General features: G+C 39.1%; 1 protein-coding gene across 6 annotated transcripts in view; it reads right to left on the bottom strand.

The window, feature by feature from the left end:
* CPT1A (carnitine palmitoyltransferase 1A) overlaps positions 1-17,292 on the bottom strand; it is a 54,675-nt gene extending 37,383 nt beyond the window's left edge. The window contains exons 1-6 of one of the 6 annotated variants that reach the window (XM_063117043.1): positions 17,091-17,292; positions 12,844-13,043; positions 6,168-6,321; positions 4,715-4,854; positions 3,651-3,822; positions 1,222-1,323 (exon numbers count right to left, since the gene is read on the bottom strand). In XM_063117043.1, the coding sequence (XP_062973113.1) occupies positions 1,222-1,323; positions 3,651-3,822; positions 4,715-4,854; positions 6,168-6,308 (555 nt within the window). In that variant the 5' untranslated portion in view covers positions 6,309-6,321; positions 12,844-13,043; positions 17,091-17,292. Of the gene's footprint in view, positions 1-1,221; positions 1,324-3,650; positions 3,823-4,714; positions 4,855-6,167; positions 6,322-12,843; positions 13,044-13,766; positions 13,933-16,458; positions 16,476-17,090 lie in introns of those variants that run through there. The other 5 variants (XM_063117042.1, XM_063117041.1, XM_063117046.1 and 2 more) reach the window with 5 other exon arrangements.
* Between the last annotated feature and the right edge of the window lie 1,433 nt (positions 17,293-18,725).

Below are 18,725 nucleotides of genomic sequence, written 5' to 3'. Positions count from 1 at the left end.
CTACAATGGGGAAGATTGGTTTAAACCAACTAGGATTACTGAATAGGATTAATCCAACTAGGATTACTGAATAGGATTAATCCAGATTTTATCTGGATTACCACACCAATGAAGGGAGAAGCAAGTCTTCAGTCCCAATGCTCATTTCCAGCTTGCTAAACTTTGTTCTAAACCGGAACTCTATTTTTATCTAGTAATGCATCATAAGTCTGTCATAATAGTAGTAAATCATATCCCAATATTTTTCCATAATCATATTTTCTCATGACATTAATACATAGACAAGTCCACTGCAAATGGTAAAACAAGACATTTCTCCACTTCAGGGAGATGTCCAGAAATTCGGGTTATAAGTAAAAACAAATAACTATAATTTAGGGTATAACATACCGTCAACACATTATTTTACAGTAACTCTCTCTAACATATATGACGGATGTATGACAACACTTTAAAAAGAGTTGTATTGGTATGTTATGCCCTTCAGCCTGAGAATGTAAGCCTATGCGGCAGGGTCTTGCTATTTACTGTTTTACTCTGTACAGCACCATGTACATTGATGGTGCTATATAAATAAATAATAATAATAATAATAATAATAATAATAATTGTGCAATTTTTACATACTGAAAGGTGCATTCATATTATAACAAGATTTCACAGAACTTTGAAAGAATATGGTATCTCCTGCTTTCATTTTATTTCTTTTTTAAAAGATTTTTTTTAAAAAAATTTTTTTTTGCTATAAATAATAATCCTCTTCCTTAAACATTTAAACACAGCTATCATGTACCATATAACATCTAAACACAGCTATCATGTACCTTTTCCTTAAACATCTAAACACAGAGATCACGTACCATACCATATATTAGTGTTTTGCATAATAACTTTATCAGTACAAAGTCTAGTGAGGAAAATAATCTCAAGACTCTAAGACACTTGAAGATTACACAATGCAGGCAGAAGATAAAAATGTGGGAATTTAAAGATTTTGAATATTCTGCCTTTAGGAGTATAAATACAAGATAAAATCAGGGTGTGCCATGTTGACTATTCCTGATGTCACTGTAAGTGAATGCAAATACCTTAATGTGGAACTGAGTTATCAGATATGTTAAATTTTACAGATTCAAATTTTTAGACAAAGCAAATCAAGGACAACATTTCATCTGGATTTAAATTTGAGGGGAGGGGGAGTTTCAAAAAACATTAACACACCCTATTTATTGTATCTTTAACAGCTGGAACAGGAAGACGTGGCAGAGATGTCTGAAAACTGTACAGCATTGGCTTGCGACCTGAGAAAAGCTTCACCAGAGTCTGAAAATGAAAAAGAAGAAATAAAGTTTTGCAGAATGTAGAACAGCAGTCTAAAGTCTGTTTCACAAATGTGCACTTAAGCCTTTGGACTTCCTTTATACAAGAAGATAGTCAAAGTGCAGGTTCAGAAATGGATCTGTTGCTGCTGTTAACTTATTGCTTTTAAAGTTGGAACAGCTATCCCACTGCAAAGTCCAGTTTCTCAGTTTGGCCTTCAGATCTTAATCTTGATTCCTGACTGCAACCAGGCTTTATGTACATCTAAGGTTTGGCTGCATTCAAGCCTTACTGAACTTCTCTCACCTTCTGTAATCTCCTTGCTAGCAGGGACCTCTCTAATTATGTCATTTATGTTCTGGCACAGTACTTTTTAATCATCTCTTTCTTCACTGCAACGTTCTTGGTAGCACAACTGTTAAAGGACATGGAAAAGGGCAAACGTATGCGAAACAGCCACAGCACTCAAGTCTTCCATGTATCAGGACAGGACAACTAATTTAACTGCAAGGGAAAGACCATCTCCATTTGAAACCGAACAATTTTAAGGAATCTTAAATAGCTTCCTATCTGTTCAGAAGACGTTTTGCACCTTGCAGTTTCAGCATGGGTGAATTTAAACTATTGGTTGTTTGACCTTTCAGTGATCAGGTCTTCTCATACACACAATATACGCAAGTACAAGTATCTGAAGCTACTAGTTCATGGCACTTGCATCAACACTGAGCATAATCCTAGCTCAGGGAGAGTTCTACCAACCCGTGGAGGCTGGTGGCTCCACTGTCAGTGGGGCGTTGAATCTGCTCCAGGTTTCAAGTCAGAACTCTAAAGGTTCCGGCTGGTTCTGACTGCACAACTTGGATAGCTCCTTTAGATTCTCATTGAAACTTGGAGAGGATTCACCTCCCCGCTGACATTGGAGCCGTCAGCCTCCATGCTATCAGCTTGCCTTGCCTATTTGTAGATATCAATGTCCTCACTATGATAAGCATTGACTAAGCATCCCCCCACCCCAAATGCTGGAATTCTCTCTAACATGACATGGCATAGTCTTGCCTGAAAGCACAGCTGCCCACAAAATTGATTAAATTCTATTTTCTAAACTTCTGCTGAACACAGCAGTTCTTATACCAAGGAGATAAATAATGTCACAATAACATATTTCTCAAGGTTGTTTAAGCAAGGAAACAACAAAGAAATGAGAAAAACTTAGTTACAAAATTATTGAGAAAGGAGGCTTAGAAAAAACTAGAATGGTCAACACTGTTTAGTGAGAGAGAATGCTACAACCTAGCAAGTAAGCCAGTAATGTTAAAGTCTCTCAAATTTCTGGAATTTCATAAAGAAGCAGTATTAGCAGTATTTCTCAACGCACTTGCCATTTCAGTTATGATGATGAATATTTTCCTGACTGTATCCAGGAGTAAAATTCCAAAAGCAAAACATATTAGTCATTGCTGTTCACACTGCCCAAGCTTAGCATTATAAGAAAAACAGATTTATAAGTATTGAATTCGTAGGGCATGCCAAAAATCCAGCCAATGAAAATGCTAAGCCATTGTCGACAGAATGCTCTGGACCTTACCCTTCAGACAGAGCCTGTTTTCAAATGAGAAAGCTCTTGGAATCATAACTGAAGAAAACTATCAGACATTTCACTTGCAACTGATTTCTATTTCCCACAGAAGCTGAATTCCTTCTATAGTCAACTAATACATATAAAAGACAGAGTAATCACAAGAGACTGTTGCACATAAGATTTCTGTTTATTTATAATATTTATTAGTCCTCCTATAGCTAATATATCTCACGGCAACATACAAGACAAAAACTGAGGATTTAAGTAAGCTGGGGCTGCTTAGCAAGAAAGTATATGCGCTCCCAGCAGCTCCTCACCGCCAAAGCACATTCAAAAGGCTTCCTGTTCATCTTTCTTCTACTTTTTTTTTCCATTCTGAAGTTCCTAATGCCTTTAACCCTTTATCAAATCTGGTGTTCCAGCATTTAGAGCAACTAGTCAATATACTGTAGTCCAAAACAGCTTTGTTGGAAAGAATTATAGCATTGAGCATTTAGCTATTCAAATATTGCAATCAAGTGTGGCCAAGTTTCACCCAACTGGAGGGGAATTCTATCAGTTCACAGAAAATAACCAAAGTGAAATGCTGAAGGAACGGCCAGGACCACTCAATGGCATTTTTACGTTTCCACTAAATATTAAGAAGGAAAATAAAGAAAAACACTGGAGCAACAATCCTAAAGTTACTAACAACAAATGTAATCAGGAAAGAGTTACATCAACTCTGTATTCAAATATAGAAATATCTTACCATCCATAGCTTGGTTCCCGTAGAAAGTTTGCCATGTTCAGAAAACATCCACCCATGGTAGGAAAGCAGCATCTTCAGCGTATAGCGCATTGAGTAAATGAGGGCTACCCAGAGCCCTGTCCCAAAGAGAACCCCACTGACAACATTCTGCGTTTGGTTGGACATATAGCCACTATTTTAAAAAATAAAGGGAAAGCATCTATCACTTAAAGATTTCTGGGAAAGGGTAAAATAGTATGTATCTGTTATAAAGGTTAGGAAAAATTAGGAAGACTTGGAATGTTTGAACATACTTTACCATCTAAGTTTATATGTTTTATTTTACATTTATGATCTTTGTGGGGTAAGGTATGCAATATTTTGTATGTTTGTGTATATATACATATATACACAATGGTACCTATGGCATCAGTGGCCAGAACACTGCCCTGGAAACAGCCTGTTGCAACATATTTTAACCCACCTGCATGAAGTCTCTCAGATTTACAACTAAACAAATAAAGGACACTGACATGTTTGTCTGAAAGAAAAACATTTGGATCTACAGACTCAGAAGTCTTAGTCTATACGGCCTTAACCTAGAAGGGAATTCAAAACCTTTATATCACTTACACCTTTGTAATGTTTCTGTTAGGAATTTTCATTTCTCAGCATTCCAGACTGCCAGCCTTGGTATCTATTTAACTTCTGATTAAGGTGGAAGCTGAAACATTTAGCTCTAAATATATTTTGAAATTACTCTGATGTCTATCTATCTATGTGTCTGTCATTTATCTATCTATCTATACATGTGTGTATATAGATAGATAAAAACCTCCCTCACATCCACTTATCCAATAACACTGGCTGAGCGACTGCTGCAAGGTTAGTGGATGGAGGCTACTGAGGAGATGCAATAGGCTCAGGGTCAGATTCTAATCAAACTGGCTAAGAATAAGCCATGTTATTTCCATCATCATCATCATCTTATTCTAAGCCAATCTGAGAAGGAGCAATGTTTCATCCATCACTACCACTTGCCAGAAAAATCTAACCAATGAGAAAAGAGAGCACAGCTTACTTACGTTGTATCAAGGGTCTGGTTGATTTTAGATATCAATCCCAATGAAAGATCTATTTTGGCATACATTGTTGACATAACTCCTACAACAACGATAAGCCAACTGGATGGACTAGCAGGATAGACGCCCGTGATTATGCCATTCTGAAAAGACAAGAAACCTATACTCAATTCTTCGGATTCTGAAGCTACCATTTCACATTTATCAGAGTATTGCATTAAAAACAGTCCCCCGCATACAGGAAGACATGACCCTATGAATGCAGATTGACTCACTACATTAGCCTTCTTGACAGATCACCATTATACATTATTAGCAGGAAAAAAATGTGTGAATGAGCATATGTGGGGACAGATGGACATTATTGCACTGCTGGAAAGCTAGTGGTCTTTGTACTTTCAGAAAACTGCTTGGGGAGCTGAAGAGGCATTAGGATGGCCATAGATGTGCTTTCACAACTTCATCTAGCCATTTGGGGTGGGTGTTGAACAGACCTCCTGCAGATCTTATCCACACAGCCTAAAAGGGCTATACTGGAACTGTCAAAGCACATCTGTAGGCCAAAGGAACAGCTCCTCAGAATCTCCAGGTTATGAAGACACTTTAAAAACATTAGTTACTGGACGATGAAAGCAAAAGGGCAGCAAGGGCAGCTGTAGCTTAGTCATACAGCATAAGGTTTCAGGTGGAAAATACAATTAATGGGCTATGAGAAACAGTGGGTGGGGACAACGAAGTTTGTCAGGTACTGTGTGAGTGTGAAGAAAAAGAGGGAAGAATGTGGGGAATCTTTAAAAAACATGTTGTAACTTTGCCATTACATCTGTAATCTCACCTTTCTTCCATGGAGCTCAAAGTGGCATACCTGAGTTTTCGCCTCTTTCATCCATACAAATACTCAGTGAAATAAGTTGGTCAGACAGAGATTGCTCAAGGCTATGCAGTGAGCTTAATATCTAAGGAGGGATTTGAATCCTGGCCTCCTCTTGGTCTACTGCATCACACTAGACTGTTTGTTAGAGCCTACTGGTCTAGGCAGCATGCAGTCCAGGTGAGGAAGTACAGCAAGAAAATGCAGATTTATCAAGTTTCAATAAATTTGAGGGAAGAACTACAAATTATTTTGATCAGCTAGCATTTCTAAAAGACATAGTTGCTGATAAACAGTAACACATGAGTGGAAACACATTTTCAGGGAAGAACTAGCAGGGAGAAAAGGGCTGTTGAACATTTCCCCTGCTCACTGATTCTTCCCCAGCAGTGCTTATTTTGGGAAGGAGAAAAAAAAGCCAGGATAGATTGGGGGGGGGATAGGGGGCAGGATTGGCAGGTGGAAGAAGAGTTAAGCACCACCCCACCAACATTAGTGCTGCACAGTAAATGTGGGGGTTCACAATCTCTTGTTTGTTGAACGTTGGGTAGCTCTGTCTGGATTCAGATCTGCAGTACAAGTTACCTTGAATCTGATAAATTTCTTCTTCCAAGAGTAGAGACCAGACAAATAGATCTGCCTGAGAGCTTCATGGCTCATGCGCAGATCAATTCCATCTGGGGTTACGGTAAACTGAAACGCAACTGCTTGATGGGCTTCTGCCATTGTTAGAATTTATCTGTGAAATGAAAGAATTTTAAAATTGTGTATTACTAGCTACTTTCTTTGCATGAGTTAATTAATCAGAAACAGCAAACAGAATACCTAGTGCAAAGTCGTGCAAGTGAACTATTCACTACCTTGTCACATACTGCACAAGTGCTACTCAATTATTTCTATTACTCAAGACCACATCAGATATATGCCTCATCAAGCCTGAGGAGCAAAGTCCACTGTAACATCTACAACAGCATACTTTTGAACAAAGGTAATAGTTAACAAGAATTCGGTGCTTTGAAGCAATCACGTTATCTCATTAAGATCTAGATTGGATCCCCCTCCCTCCCCCAACTGTGGAGAAATTGTAGAAATTCAGAGTTCTACATTCAAGCCAGTCATTACTTGCAGTGAAAGAAAAAATATCAGGATTGTCCAGAAACCCACTCTAAAGCAGCAGAACATGAACATAGTCTGAAGAAAGATTTAATGTTAGGAGACTTCTGGATAGATGGCTCCTAGCACTATGCACAATTACATTGTGCAGCTACTCCATCTTTTGCTCCTTAATGGATTTTCTTCTGTTCAGAAAAAGAGAAAGAACAAAATATAGAAAGGTAACAAATGGAAGATGATGTCATCTGGGCTCCTTGTAAAACCCCACAATAAAAGTATCATCTGGAAGTACCTTAGTAATTTCCGAAGCTTTTAAATCACTACTGCTATAGATTTAGTAGCTTACTGATCCAAGTTAGCAAGTACTTAGGTCATCCACCCCCCACCTTAAACATGCAGTATCTTTAGAGTAACTTCTATGTTCTGGTTCTCTACCCAACAGCAGTACCCCTCCAATCCATTCAAACAGTAAGCACATTTTCCTTTCTACAATGCCACAGCCCGCTTTCCTTCCTAATGTTCATACATCAGAACTTGCCTTATTAGTCTATAGTATTAAAATATGCCTACTTTTAACATTTAAGATAATATCTAAACAAATCAACAGTAGTAAAAATCATATTACAGCAGTACTTTTCCACCTGCACTGGCTGCCAGTCTCTTTCCTAGCCCAATTATTGCTGGCATTAACCTTTAATGCTCTAAATGTCTTGGGGCCAGGTTTCCTGAAGGATTGCCTCCTCCCACATATACATACCCAGACCTCAAGTTCATCTTTTCCAAGTCCCACCTTCAAATAAGGTGGGACAGGAAAGAGGGTCTTTTCAGTGGTGGCACCCCAGCTCTTGAATGTGCTCCCCGAAATTCACCTGGTGCCTATGTTATGGTATTTTTCATGCCAAGTAAAGACCCTTTCATTTTCCCAGCCATTTTAATTTCCTCATGCTTTTTAGTTCTGCTGTATTAATGTTTTGCTGAACATGGTTTTATTTATTTTAATTGACAATGTGATTTTTGACATTGTTTTAATTTTTCCGTTTTAATTTTTATGGTTTTCTGTTTTATTGTTAACTGCCATCAGTTATTGGATGGGATGGGATTAATAACTGTGATAGCAGGCTCTTCCATGTGACTTATTTTACTAAAACAGTGTACACATTACCGCAAATTCCACATCACTGAAGTAAAACACCTCTCTGTCAGTGCTTAAACTTCTTCACTGGCTTCCAGTCTTTTCCCCCATTTCAACCCCCAAATTTTGAGTCAAAAGTTCTCATACACTCGAGAACTTTAGAGGTGGAATACTCTCTACAGGGAAGCTCAGCTGGTGTTTACCCTGATGTTCTTTTGGTACCAAATGAAGACTTTTATTTCCCCCTGCTTTTAACTTGTGATAGCAGAACAAAAACAGCTGTTAAAACAATTCTGTTTACTATTTTATTATTTTGAGGTTGTTTTCAAAGCCATTTAATTTTTATCTGAAATACATTTTGCCATGTTTTTAAATAAAAAAATAACTGTGCTTTAAAAACAAACAAAAAACAATGTGATGCCAAAACATCCAATTGAATAAATGTACATGCAGCACTTAATTAAACATAGATACATACATACAGGCAGACAGCATACTTAAGGCATGGGCAGGGCTGATGACTGAATGAACACTGAAATTGCCTTTAGGTAAATCTTCCATACCAGGAAGACGTTAGGGTTGTGCCTCAGGGCTAAAGCACCTGCTTTGCATGCAAGAGGCACCAGGTACAATCCTTGGTGTCTCCAGGTAGGGCTGGAAAAAATCCTGCCTGAAACCCTGGAAAATCGCCACCAGTCAGCATCAACAGTACCTGGCTAGATGGACCCATGGTCTGACTCAGTATATGTTCCTAAATTCAGCTCCTCTAACAGGAGGGGAAAAACATGACATTTTAATTATACATTTGTGTGCTGCCTAAACATAGTGACTTGCCAAAATTCCCTAACTGAGTTCATGAGCAACATGAAATTTGATTGAAGACTCTCCTAGCAACCAGCATATCCTCTTTACCAGAATACTATGGCCTGATGTTTTAACATATTTGTGCAAATCAATTTGATCTCAATGTTGCTCTGCAGTATCAGACACAGCCAGATTAACAGGTGGGAGAAGAGATGGTAGACATGGAAAGAATGTTAGAGTATTGCAGGGAAGCTTCAAGTCATAAGAAGGAAGATATAAATACACACTGAATGATAGTGAGGAAGATAACTTTGTCATATTTGTTAAGAGTGCTAAAAATGCATGTCTAATGGCTCTGAGCAAATGAAAAATAAGGTAAATTGTGGACAGTTTTCCCTCTCATAATACTGTATATACAATACTTAAAAACACTTCGCAATGCTATGTAATATACAAGTCAAATGGAAGCCTCCATTTCTACATCAGATCCCTTAGAGTTCTGAGGTCACAACTCAACCATTATCATTTTGTAATATTTGTAGAATTCTTAGGATGACCGTTTTTTTCCTTCTCTAGTTAAGGAGAGGCACAGCTTAGCGGTAGAGTTTAGGGATGAACAAAGTTTAATTTCACGCAGGTTCTCATTTTTTCCCAAATGCGCACTTTTCATGTGCACTTTTTAAAAACGTTTTTCAAAATTTGCATTTTTCGTGCACATTTATCTGCATACTGCACCACAAACTTTAGAAAGGTATGGATTTCAATGGCAAAGTGTTCTGGTTCATGTTTAGGTTTGGGAAGTATAGATTTGATAGATTCACACTGAAACATGAATCAAGCAAATTTCTCAACCATCCTTAAGAACTCATGGCCTCACGTGCGAGAAGTCTTCCTAGGTTCATTCCCTGGGACTTCCAGTTAAAAGGCTCAAGGAGCAGGTAACTGGGGGGGGGGGAACTCTGGCAGTAGCTTTCCAGGACATTGGGCAATCAGAGTTAGGGATAGATGAATGTCAATTTGGGTTTTTTTGGTCTCTCAGTTTTCATTTCATTTTTTTCATTCATTTATTATATTTCTATACCTCCCCATAGCCACAGTTCTCTGGGCAGTTCACAATTTTTTTCCAGTCTTAACATTGGTTTGTGCCAAACTTTGAAAAATTTTAAAAAGTTTTTACAAAAAAATCATATGCATATTTGTGTACATATCTCCTAATACATGAATTTTAAACACAATTTTGCATTAAATATACTTTCCTAATGTAAGCAATTTTCCTAATGCTTTTTAATATTATTTCTACTAGCATATAATTTTGTGTGTGTACTTCCTTAATATATGCATCCTTTATACCTTTTGATTGGCAAACTCTATTGCAAAATTCGCAGAAATGCAAATTTCAAGGATAATTGAATTCTGATTCGTTGATTGGTTTTAACGTGAAATTATGTAACTTCACATTAAAATCCACCCCCCCACCCCCCAAAAATGCTTCCCCATCTCCAGAGTAGACTAGATGTACAAATAGTTTGACCTGGTATAAAATAGTTTCTTATGTTCCTGGTGGCTGATTTGACTCCCATTTCTAAGTTTTTCAGCAACAACTTAGGGAAGAGATTTAGGAATGCTTGAGTGAAAATTAGAATTACAATGACAGTCTTCATAAAGCAGCTTGGAATTTGAAACACTGAAATTGAAAATGACTTTCTCCACCCAATCCCAAACTAAATTTTAAAACTGAATGCTTCTCCGCTTCAACCATATAAATTCTCAAAGAAAATATTCACTAGCCCCCTATGATATTCTTTGACACCCATGGACAAATAAAAAGAGATGCCACATGCAACTATGATGCAGTCGAAGAAATATTTGCCTACAACACAAGACACTTAGGCCTTAGCTAGACCGAGGTCATCCCTGTTCATGTAAATGACATACAAGATATCCCGGGAGCAGGCAGGGATGACCCCAGGATAAACCTTAGGTCTAGCTAAGGCCTCAAAAATGAGATTCAGTTCCTTTAGTTAAGAGTTCATAACAGTGATAAGGAGAACATCAGTATCACTTGTAATATGTGTTTCTCAGAGAAAGGAACTGCAACTAATGAACTGAGATTCAATATTATGAGCAGATAGCTGGGTATTACAAACACACACGACCAAACTATTATGCCTCTTTTAAGATCATACTCTTGCTTTCTACAAAGGTTTAGTAGTGCTGCAGAGTCTTTCCCCGCCTCCACATTTCTGAAGCAGTCATGTGGTTGTTCAGAAAAGTAGGTAAAAGGGCATGGCATTACAGAGCATGCGTCCCAGTTTAGAAATGCAGATCTCTCTATTGCAAGGAATGCAAAAGCTACCTTAAATTACTCAAGCAAACAGGAAATACTGATTTAGGTTGCTGGCATACGATCTGGCAAAGCATGTGTGTGCAGACCTTGCTAAGGAACAGTAGAGTGAATGGTATACAGCCAAAAACGAAGCTTGTGACAATCTCTTCACCGAGCAATATCTCCATAGTTTTCCATGTTGCCTATACTAGTAATATTCATCCTATTTGGGGGGGGGATCCTTAGTACTCATACCAATATATTATAAAGGGGGGGGTTATATACAACATGTTCTTAGGAGGAATAGATTTAAATAATGGAATAGTTACATCAGGTGATCAATTGTGCTGCAGTATTAACTAAAAGCACAACTTGTTTTTTTCTTAGTGTCCTATAACTTTGGATCCAAGCAGCAACCTAGTCTATTATTTTACTGCATTGTAACTAAACACAGCATGCCCCAAACCAAAAACAAGTCCACTCAGCAATAACAAATAGAACAGGCTGATATTGGAAAGAAAAGCAAAACATCCCTGTTAATCAATGAAAAAATCTTTGTGGCATTTCTCCTACCAAGAACAAAGGTTGTCTTTTAACCCAGCATGCCCCTGACAAATAAACCGTATGCTGATGAATAGCTTACCCTTCTGAAGCCAACCCTTCACCTTTAGTACAGGAGATATATAACATGTCATACCCTTAGACCTAGAAAAACTTCTGGAACTTCCCTATTAGACTATGGGGTAAAGGCCATTATTGCACTATTTCATTCTATTACCTGGGACCTACTTTCTCCCTGTGGATTTAGGAATTCAACAGCCACACTAACCTTGAGCTAGGAGATGTGGGGAAAGCACTCTCACAGTGTTACTTGGGGGCCAAGAGGGACTCAAATGATAGGAACAGATCTTTAATGCATTCAGATAAGGCAAACACCATTGCGCAAAGTGCAGAGTAGATGCATGCACCAAATCATCCTTGTTTTTAGAATTTGTTTAGAGTTGTAATTTTTTAAATAGAGCCCCATGTTCTGGTTCCATACTGCACACAGCACAATTTCCCTCATTTCCCCCATTTATCAGGTACTGTACTGTGTAATAACCATCCGCATATCCAGTGAAATAAAATTTCTATAGGAAGGACATAAAACTTTCCCTTTTGCCAATCATTCAGCATGAATACAGTTCCTTACAGTTTTATATCTACACACGCATACACATACTCCATTTAACTCTATGCGTAGCAGAAGGGGAGCAAACAAAAGAGCTTTTACAATATTTTTTAAAAGATAGCAGCTTTCGTTTAGTGACATTGTAGTAACTTTATGTTGCTTCTGTATATTTTAATAATTAAATAACCACCCAGAGAGCTTCGGCTATGAGACGGTGTATACATGTAATAATAATGATGATAATAATAATAATAATAATAATAATAATAATAATAATAATGATGATGTTTTAAATCAGCATGAAGTAACTGCCAGTTTGGTTTTTCTTGTTTTTAAAAAAGGAGTGGAGGGATAAAGCTCAACACAATATTAATATCCTGATATCCTGGGCTGGCGAATCTGGATGAAATTTACCAAAATTGTCTTCATACTTTCACCTCACTTGTTAAGGCTGTAATCTTGAACAAAGTAAAGTGTAAAGCAAATTGGTTAAAAGGAAAATAAAAAGAACTGGATAGGATTAAAGAGAGATGAGAATTGATGCCGAGTGTGAAAATATTGATCAAGCACGATGAGGTGGAAATTCTAATAAATGGGGGGTCTAGTTCAAAAGATAACTGAAGAGGAATCAGGAGGAGGGAAAGAGCACAGCTGTAGATAGGTACAACTATATAAAGCAAAACCAAGAATAAAAAGGGTGCAGAAATATACCAACCTGAAAAGGCTTGCACAAGATAAAGAAAGTAAGAGTTGACAGATGTTAGAGATTTATCTTTGGCTTGGAACACCAGAGATCCTGAACATACTTTTCTGGAACCGCATTAGGTGCCAATGCCAGAGAATCAAGTCCAACTTTTCAACAAATCTATGCAGAGCCTGCAAATCACATCATTAGGCAATGGGAAAACAGAAACCCTAGGTGGCAGGAAAAAACAAAAACAAAAATCAACACAGCTTGCCGGCAGGACACAAGATATCTTTTTTAAAAAAATGCAGTATACACAGTAGAAATTTAAATTACATTTCAAAGCAGGTTTCCTCAAACTCATCCTTTGTAAATACATCACTTACAAATATTCCAGTTAAGAATGCAGAGAGAACTTTGAATTCACACACATTTTATGCATGTACTTAATTCTTTGGAGACCACTGTAAATATTTCTCATGGCTGACAAAGACAAAGAAATAAGATAGCAGAAAGAATGATAGACCTGAGTTAAGACACATCACTTTGATCGCTTAACATTTTTTCTCAATTCTTAGTTTACATAATTCTAAAATAACTGAAAAACAGGAGCAGTTATTCCCTCTACTGAGGTAGAATCACTTTATTAAAGATTGAACTACATTCCCTTGGTACTCAACAGGATTACTATGGCAAAGGAGACAAACCCTATTCTGAAGGATGGCAGGTAGACCGATTAATTTGTTCAGAGGGAAGCAAATCTAACAAGGAACAGAAAGATGTCTAGAACTAAACTTTACGGCCAAATACTGGAATATTTATATAAAGTGGCTACTTTGGAGTAGCAAAATAACTGACTTCCGTGAGATATTTCCCCAAAACCTTTGAGCTGACAATGAAGACAACTACAGTGTAAAACTGCCACTTCTGCTTTCATGCAGCTGAATATTTACCAGAAATGATAGTTCAAGCAGGAAGACGGATGCTACTATTTCCGTTTGCAGCAAGGCAAGAACACATGCTTGACTTACAAGTTCCAGAAATAGTAGCTTCTTCTGCCTTTTTTCAGTCCCTCCTCTCATCTCCACCCTCAATATTAGTAGGACCTCATGACTTAGTTTTACAGAGCCATGCTGTATGTCATCCGAAAGGCACTTCTGGAAAGCAGCGTTCCGCCTTGAAACCCCGCCCTTCCTCCACAGCAGGGAAAGATCACATGACAGACTAAGAAAAGTGGGTAAAAGGTTACGCTGATGCACACCACAGCACTAGACTACAAAAGCTCAGTGTGTCTTTCACACTCTAGTACTACAGCACCCTGTTCAGCGTCCCACATTACTCATCAAACCTAAAACACCACTAACATCCCAAGAAAACTAGAAGTCACTTATGAACAATTGCATTGAAAAAGGCAAAAAAGGAAATTAAAAACTACAGTTCAGTGTTTTAGACACAAGCCAACACAGCTGCAAATTTGATCCTCAGGTGTTTGAAAGTGTAACATTGATAAAGAAATATTATTTTCTTCTCCAAATTACAATGTAAATAGCATGAGACAAATACTGGAAACCCCACTGCATTTAATAAATAATGTGCAAACACTGAGAAAAATTGCAAGGTTACAGGCACTTTCTCTCACACATTTTTTACCCTTTGGAATAAGCATGGGGAAGAGGCCATGTAGTAGTTCCTCTCATGCCTCTATTAGCCCAGTTTTTCCAGGGCTGATGCTAGCGTTTGGGGAGGAGATGCCATGTGATGTATTTTTGGACAACTATATCACACTTACTTAGCAATTCATTTTGTGGTGCTGTTTATGTGTAACCAACGCAACCATTACACTTTAGTTTGCCTACTTTAGAGATTATTCCTAAATTCCAAATTACATAACTCCATGTCTAGCAAAGAATTCTGACACATATTGAAGATACTTTCCATTTAAGGTTTAAATGAAGAGGATTCTGCTCAGTTTACAACCCCACCCAGCTATTCCTGTAATACCAGAACTGCCACATGGTTAATGGCAATTTACTCTAAATGCATGAACATCATGGTGTAGTATGAAGTTTTAATGAAGATCTTTAGAAGTCACTCACAAGAGCCAACATAGCCTTCTGTCACCAACAGCCAACTTACATGATCACATTTTGTCATGGGTAATTCATACTTCTACATACTAAAACAAAACCTTTCCTAATCCCAGGTTTTGCATAATGCCATTTATTTCCTCAATATCAAATGTTGATCTACAAGTTCCTGCAAGGCTCAGGCAATCTGCACAGCTGCATGTCCTTGAATTTCTGCCTAAACAGATTATAGGGATAGATTTACCTATACACAATGCCCAGAGATTACATATTATTTACCCTTATCTCACTATGCATCCCACATTTTCATTGCTCACAACTGATCTGAAATCAAGAGGTACAGTTTCACAAGAAATGCAACCAGTTAATTTCTTTCACTATTTGCATGAGATAAAAACTTGCCCTTCCTCAACAAGAGATATGCTAGTGAATAATTTACTTTTGTATCTTAAATACAGAGGAATTGTACCTGAGGAAGATTATATTTGCATATTCTAAGAACTAATTAACTGATCAACAGATTAACACACCTTTTTTACTTTCTTCAACCAATTAAGTTTAAATAAATTTGTATTTCTCCGAAACCACAAAGTTCATGCCTTATGGATTTATCTTACATGTGTTGTGTTTTGTTTACTATGTAATATACCATAAGCCATAGTCAGGAGACGACAACCACCATAAATATGGGAATTTGGAATAGCAAACAGTTATTATTTTAACAGTGCAGTAACACATAAGACCCCAAATAGCTTTTCTAAAATGAGAAGGAAAATCACATTGGTATTGACAAGGAAATCTGTCAGCATTATGGACAATCCAGATTTTTTAAAAATATACCATTGATTTCAATTTCTCATTGCCTGATTTAGTGACCTGTGTTGTTTTTATTGCGGGAAGGAAAACCCACAATAGTTTCATTCAAATTCAAATAATCAGCTCCCAACAGATACAAACCGGAAAGAAAAGTCACTTTTTAACAGTACAATACTATACATGTGTACTCCGAGGTTCCAGTATGTCCAATTATGTGTGAGGATTGCAGTCTAAAGGCACAATCCTTTGCATGTTTAGATAGAAAAAAAGTCCTACAACTCCCAGCATTCCCCAGCCACCATGGCTGGCTGAGGAATGCTGGGAGTTGTAGGAGCTTTTTCTGTCTAAACATGCATAGTATTGTAAGTTTCTGTTTCAAAAAATGGCGGGGGAGGGAAAGCGAAAAGAGGGAGCAAGCAAGTCTGAGCAATTCAAGCCGCGGAGGCCCTTTGCATTCTGTTTCACGCATGTACAGGGGTGGGGTTGTGATCTACGACTCTTAAAAGCTTTACTTTGTTTATCAATTAAATCTTGCAGCCTCTCTCTCCGAGAATAAGACATTGCAACTGGCTAAAGTGGCGACGGGTAGATAGCATTTCTCCTATCTCATGACAAAGTTCAGTAAAATGCAGTTGTAAATTGTTTATCCTTACTGGAGCACTTTCTAGTTGTTGTTATTGTTTTTTTTTAAAAAAAATGCTGGAAGCAATAACAAAAAGAGTAAGACGGAAGAGAAACTTACACAGTTGGCCCATGACCAAAAACTGCCTGGAAAATAAAATAAAAAAGGGTGGGGAGGAGAAAAACCCAAACACTGATGGCAGTGAATCAGCTGGGCAGAGTCAAGAGTTCCTGTGAAGTAATCGCGTCGGGCTTTCATTCATGCCTCTCCTTTTGAAGCTCGTGCAAAAACGAGAAAGGAAAAATGGAGGGGGACGGGGGAAGAATCCCCTCTTGAGATGCCCCCTCTTCTACACCCAAGAGTTGCGTTTTCATGCTTTTGGAGCTACGTGAACTGAAGTTCACCACCACCACCACCACCACCACCTAAAGCCTCCTTCCCCCATGCAGAGCCGGGGAGAAGCGAATGTGGAAGGAGCTGACACAGGAAGAGGCTCGCGCACGCTGTCTCCTAGACAGTCCCTGACACAGAGAGCCAAGCGCACTCTTGGCACCTGCCCCTGCCGCGCGCCCCCAACCCGGGCAATTGCTGCATCCCCTCGTGCAATGTTCCTTGCAGCCCATGCCAAGCACTCCAGAAATGGTAAAAAAAAAACCTTGCATGGGAGCCCTGCAGGCACACAACCTCCCTTCCGAGGACCGGGCTTTGGAAAGACATTAACAGAGGCGGGAGGGCGAGAGAGCGTCACTTACGGCTGTCCGGCGAAGAGAAAGAAGAAAAAGGGGGCGAGGGGAGGCCGCCGCCTCTCAGGCGAATGTGAAGGGGCGAGAGAAAGAAAGCGAGTGCGATGGCAGCCCGCGCCCAGTGCAGCTCCGCGATACCGGCTGTGTCCGGATTGGCCGACCTGCCAGCACCAGGGGCGGAAACACGAGAGGCGGCGGCTGGAGTAAAGGGACTTGCCGCTCGGGGTGGGCGGAGATGGGATTGCGGGCGCAAAGTGCGGAGAAGGAGGAGGAGGCGAGCGAGGACGAACCGGGGGCGGGGGCGCGGCAGGGGCACGCTGTGGGAAGGCTCAAGGCAAATGGGTGGAGCTGGAAGGAGGTTGGAGGAAGCGAGCGGGCGCTGCCACCAATCCGACCACCTTGCCTGCTCTGTGTTGTGCTGTCAGAGCCTAACTGAGTAAGAAGCGGCGCTTGTCCCTTTGCTGCTTTTTTTCCATTATTATTAGCCCGGCGTAGGCTTAGCAGAAGAAAGAGGGCTGCTTTGTGGGGCGTGGGTAGAGGCGGATGGGTTCCCATAGGCCGCTCACTGGCCCCAGTTCTGTAGGGAGCATTGCAGCCCCATTCTCTCTTCCAGCGAAGCGCTGCAGCGGTGGAGGAAACGACCCACCCGTAGACTTTCCTCTCCTCCATCTGCACATCTATTTGAAAAGCCCAGGAAACTTCCCCGGGATCATGTCCGGGGCAGCAGCGGCGGGAGGAGCAATGTGAAAGGGGAGCTGTATGGGTGAAAGTGTGGTTTAAGTTCATTACTATCCTGTGAACTCTGTGGGTACAATCCAACAAATGTTAGTTGTATGACTGAGCCCCATCAGTGGGCCTGCTTCTTTTCGTTCGAGGTCTCCCATTGCTTTCAAAAGGTCTTAATAGTGACTAATTTTCACCCGATAGTTCACTTCCGTTAATGGTAGTGTACCCAGCATCCTGCTGTACACACTACCAAATGTTGGGTGTACATGTTTTGAACTTACATAATTCCTTCAGAAATATATTATTATAATAAACATAGAACGACTTTTGTCATACATTCAGTCCTTTCAAGGTTTGTTATATTTTATCTAATCTTGACACCTACTGTGAGCTCCACATCCTGTCTCCTTATTGCAGTTCTTGGATTTTGATAAGAGTCATTAATCTACAATGAACTGTGACTTCAATAGTCCCACGTGCACCATGTTCCCAGTAATGGAATTCTTTGAACTAATTTAATTGCCCATGTTATAAGAAGCAATTCAGTTTAACAAAAATAGATATTTCACCCTGGAGGACTTTACATTTCAGGTGTTTCCAAATAATGAAGTCAACTTCATTCATTCTTAGGAGCTTGGATTTTTATCTTGTTCTACTGGTAAAAATAATAATTTCCAGCATATTAAACAGGATTTTCTTCAAGTTGTCCCTTCCAGTCTTGCAACAGGCAATTACAGTTAAGTTTTAGGATGTTACTATAGCAACATACCTTCTAATAACCTGTTTGGAAAGCAGATTGGTATTAACCGAACTGTGACACTTGCTCAGAAATGTAGGTCAAAGGTAACGGAATTGTCCCACGTATTTGTGCAGCTACTTACGTTAATAGGTTTTTCTAGAGATCTGTCAATATGCAGA

The sequence above is a fragment of the Elgaria multicarinata genome, chromosome 2 (genome assembly GCF_023053635.1).
Source record: "Elgaria multicarinata webbii isolate HBS135686 ecotype San Diego chromosome 2, rElgMul1.1.pri, whole genome shotgun sequence".
NCBI lineage: Eukaryota > Metazoa > Chordata > Lepidosauria > Squamata > Anguidae > Elgaria > Elgaria multicarinata.
Note: the sequence above shows the minus strand (reverse complement) of the source record. Positions and strands in the feature narration are given on the sequence as shown.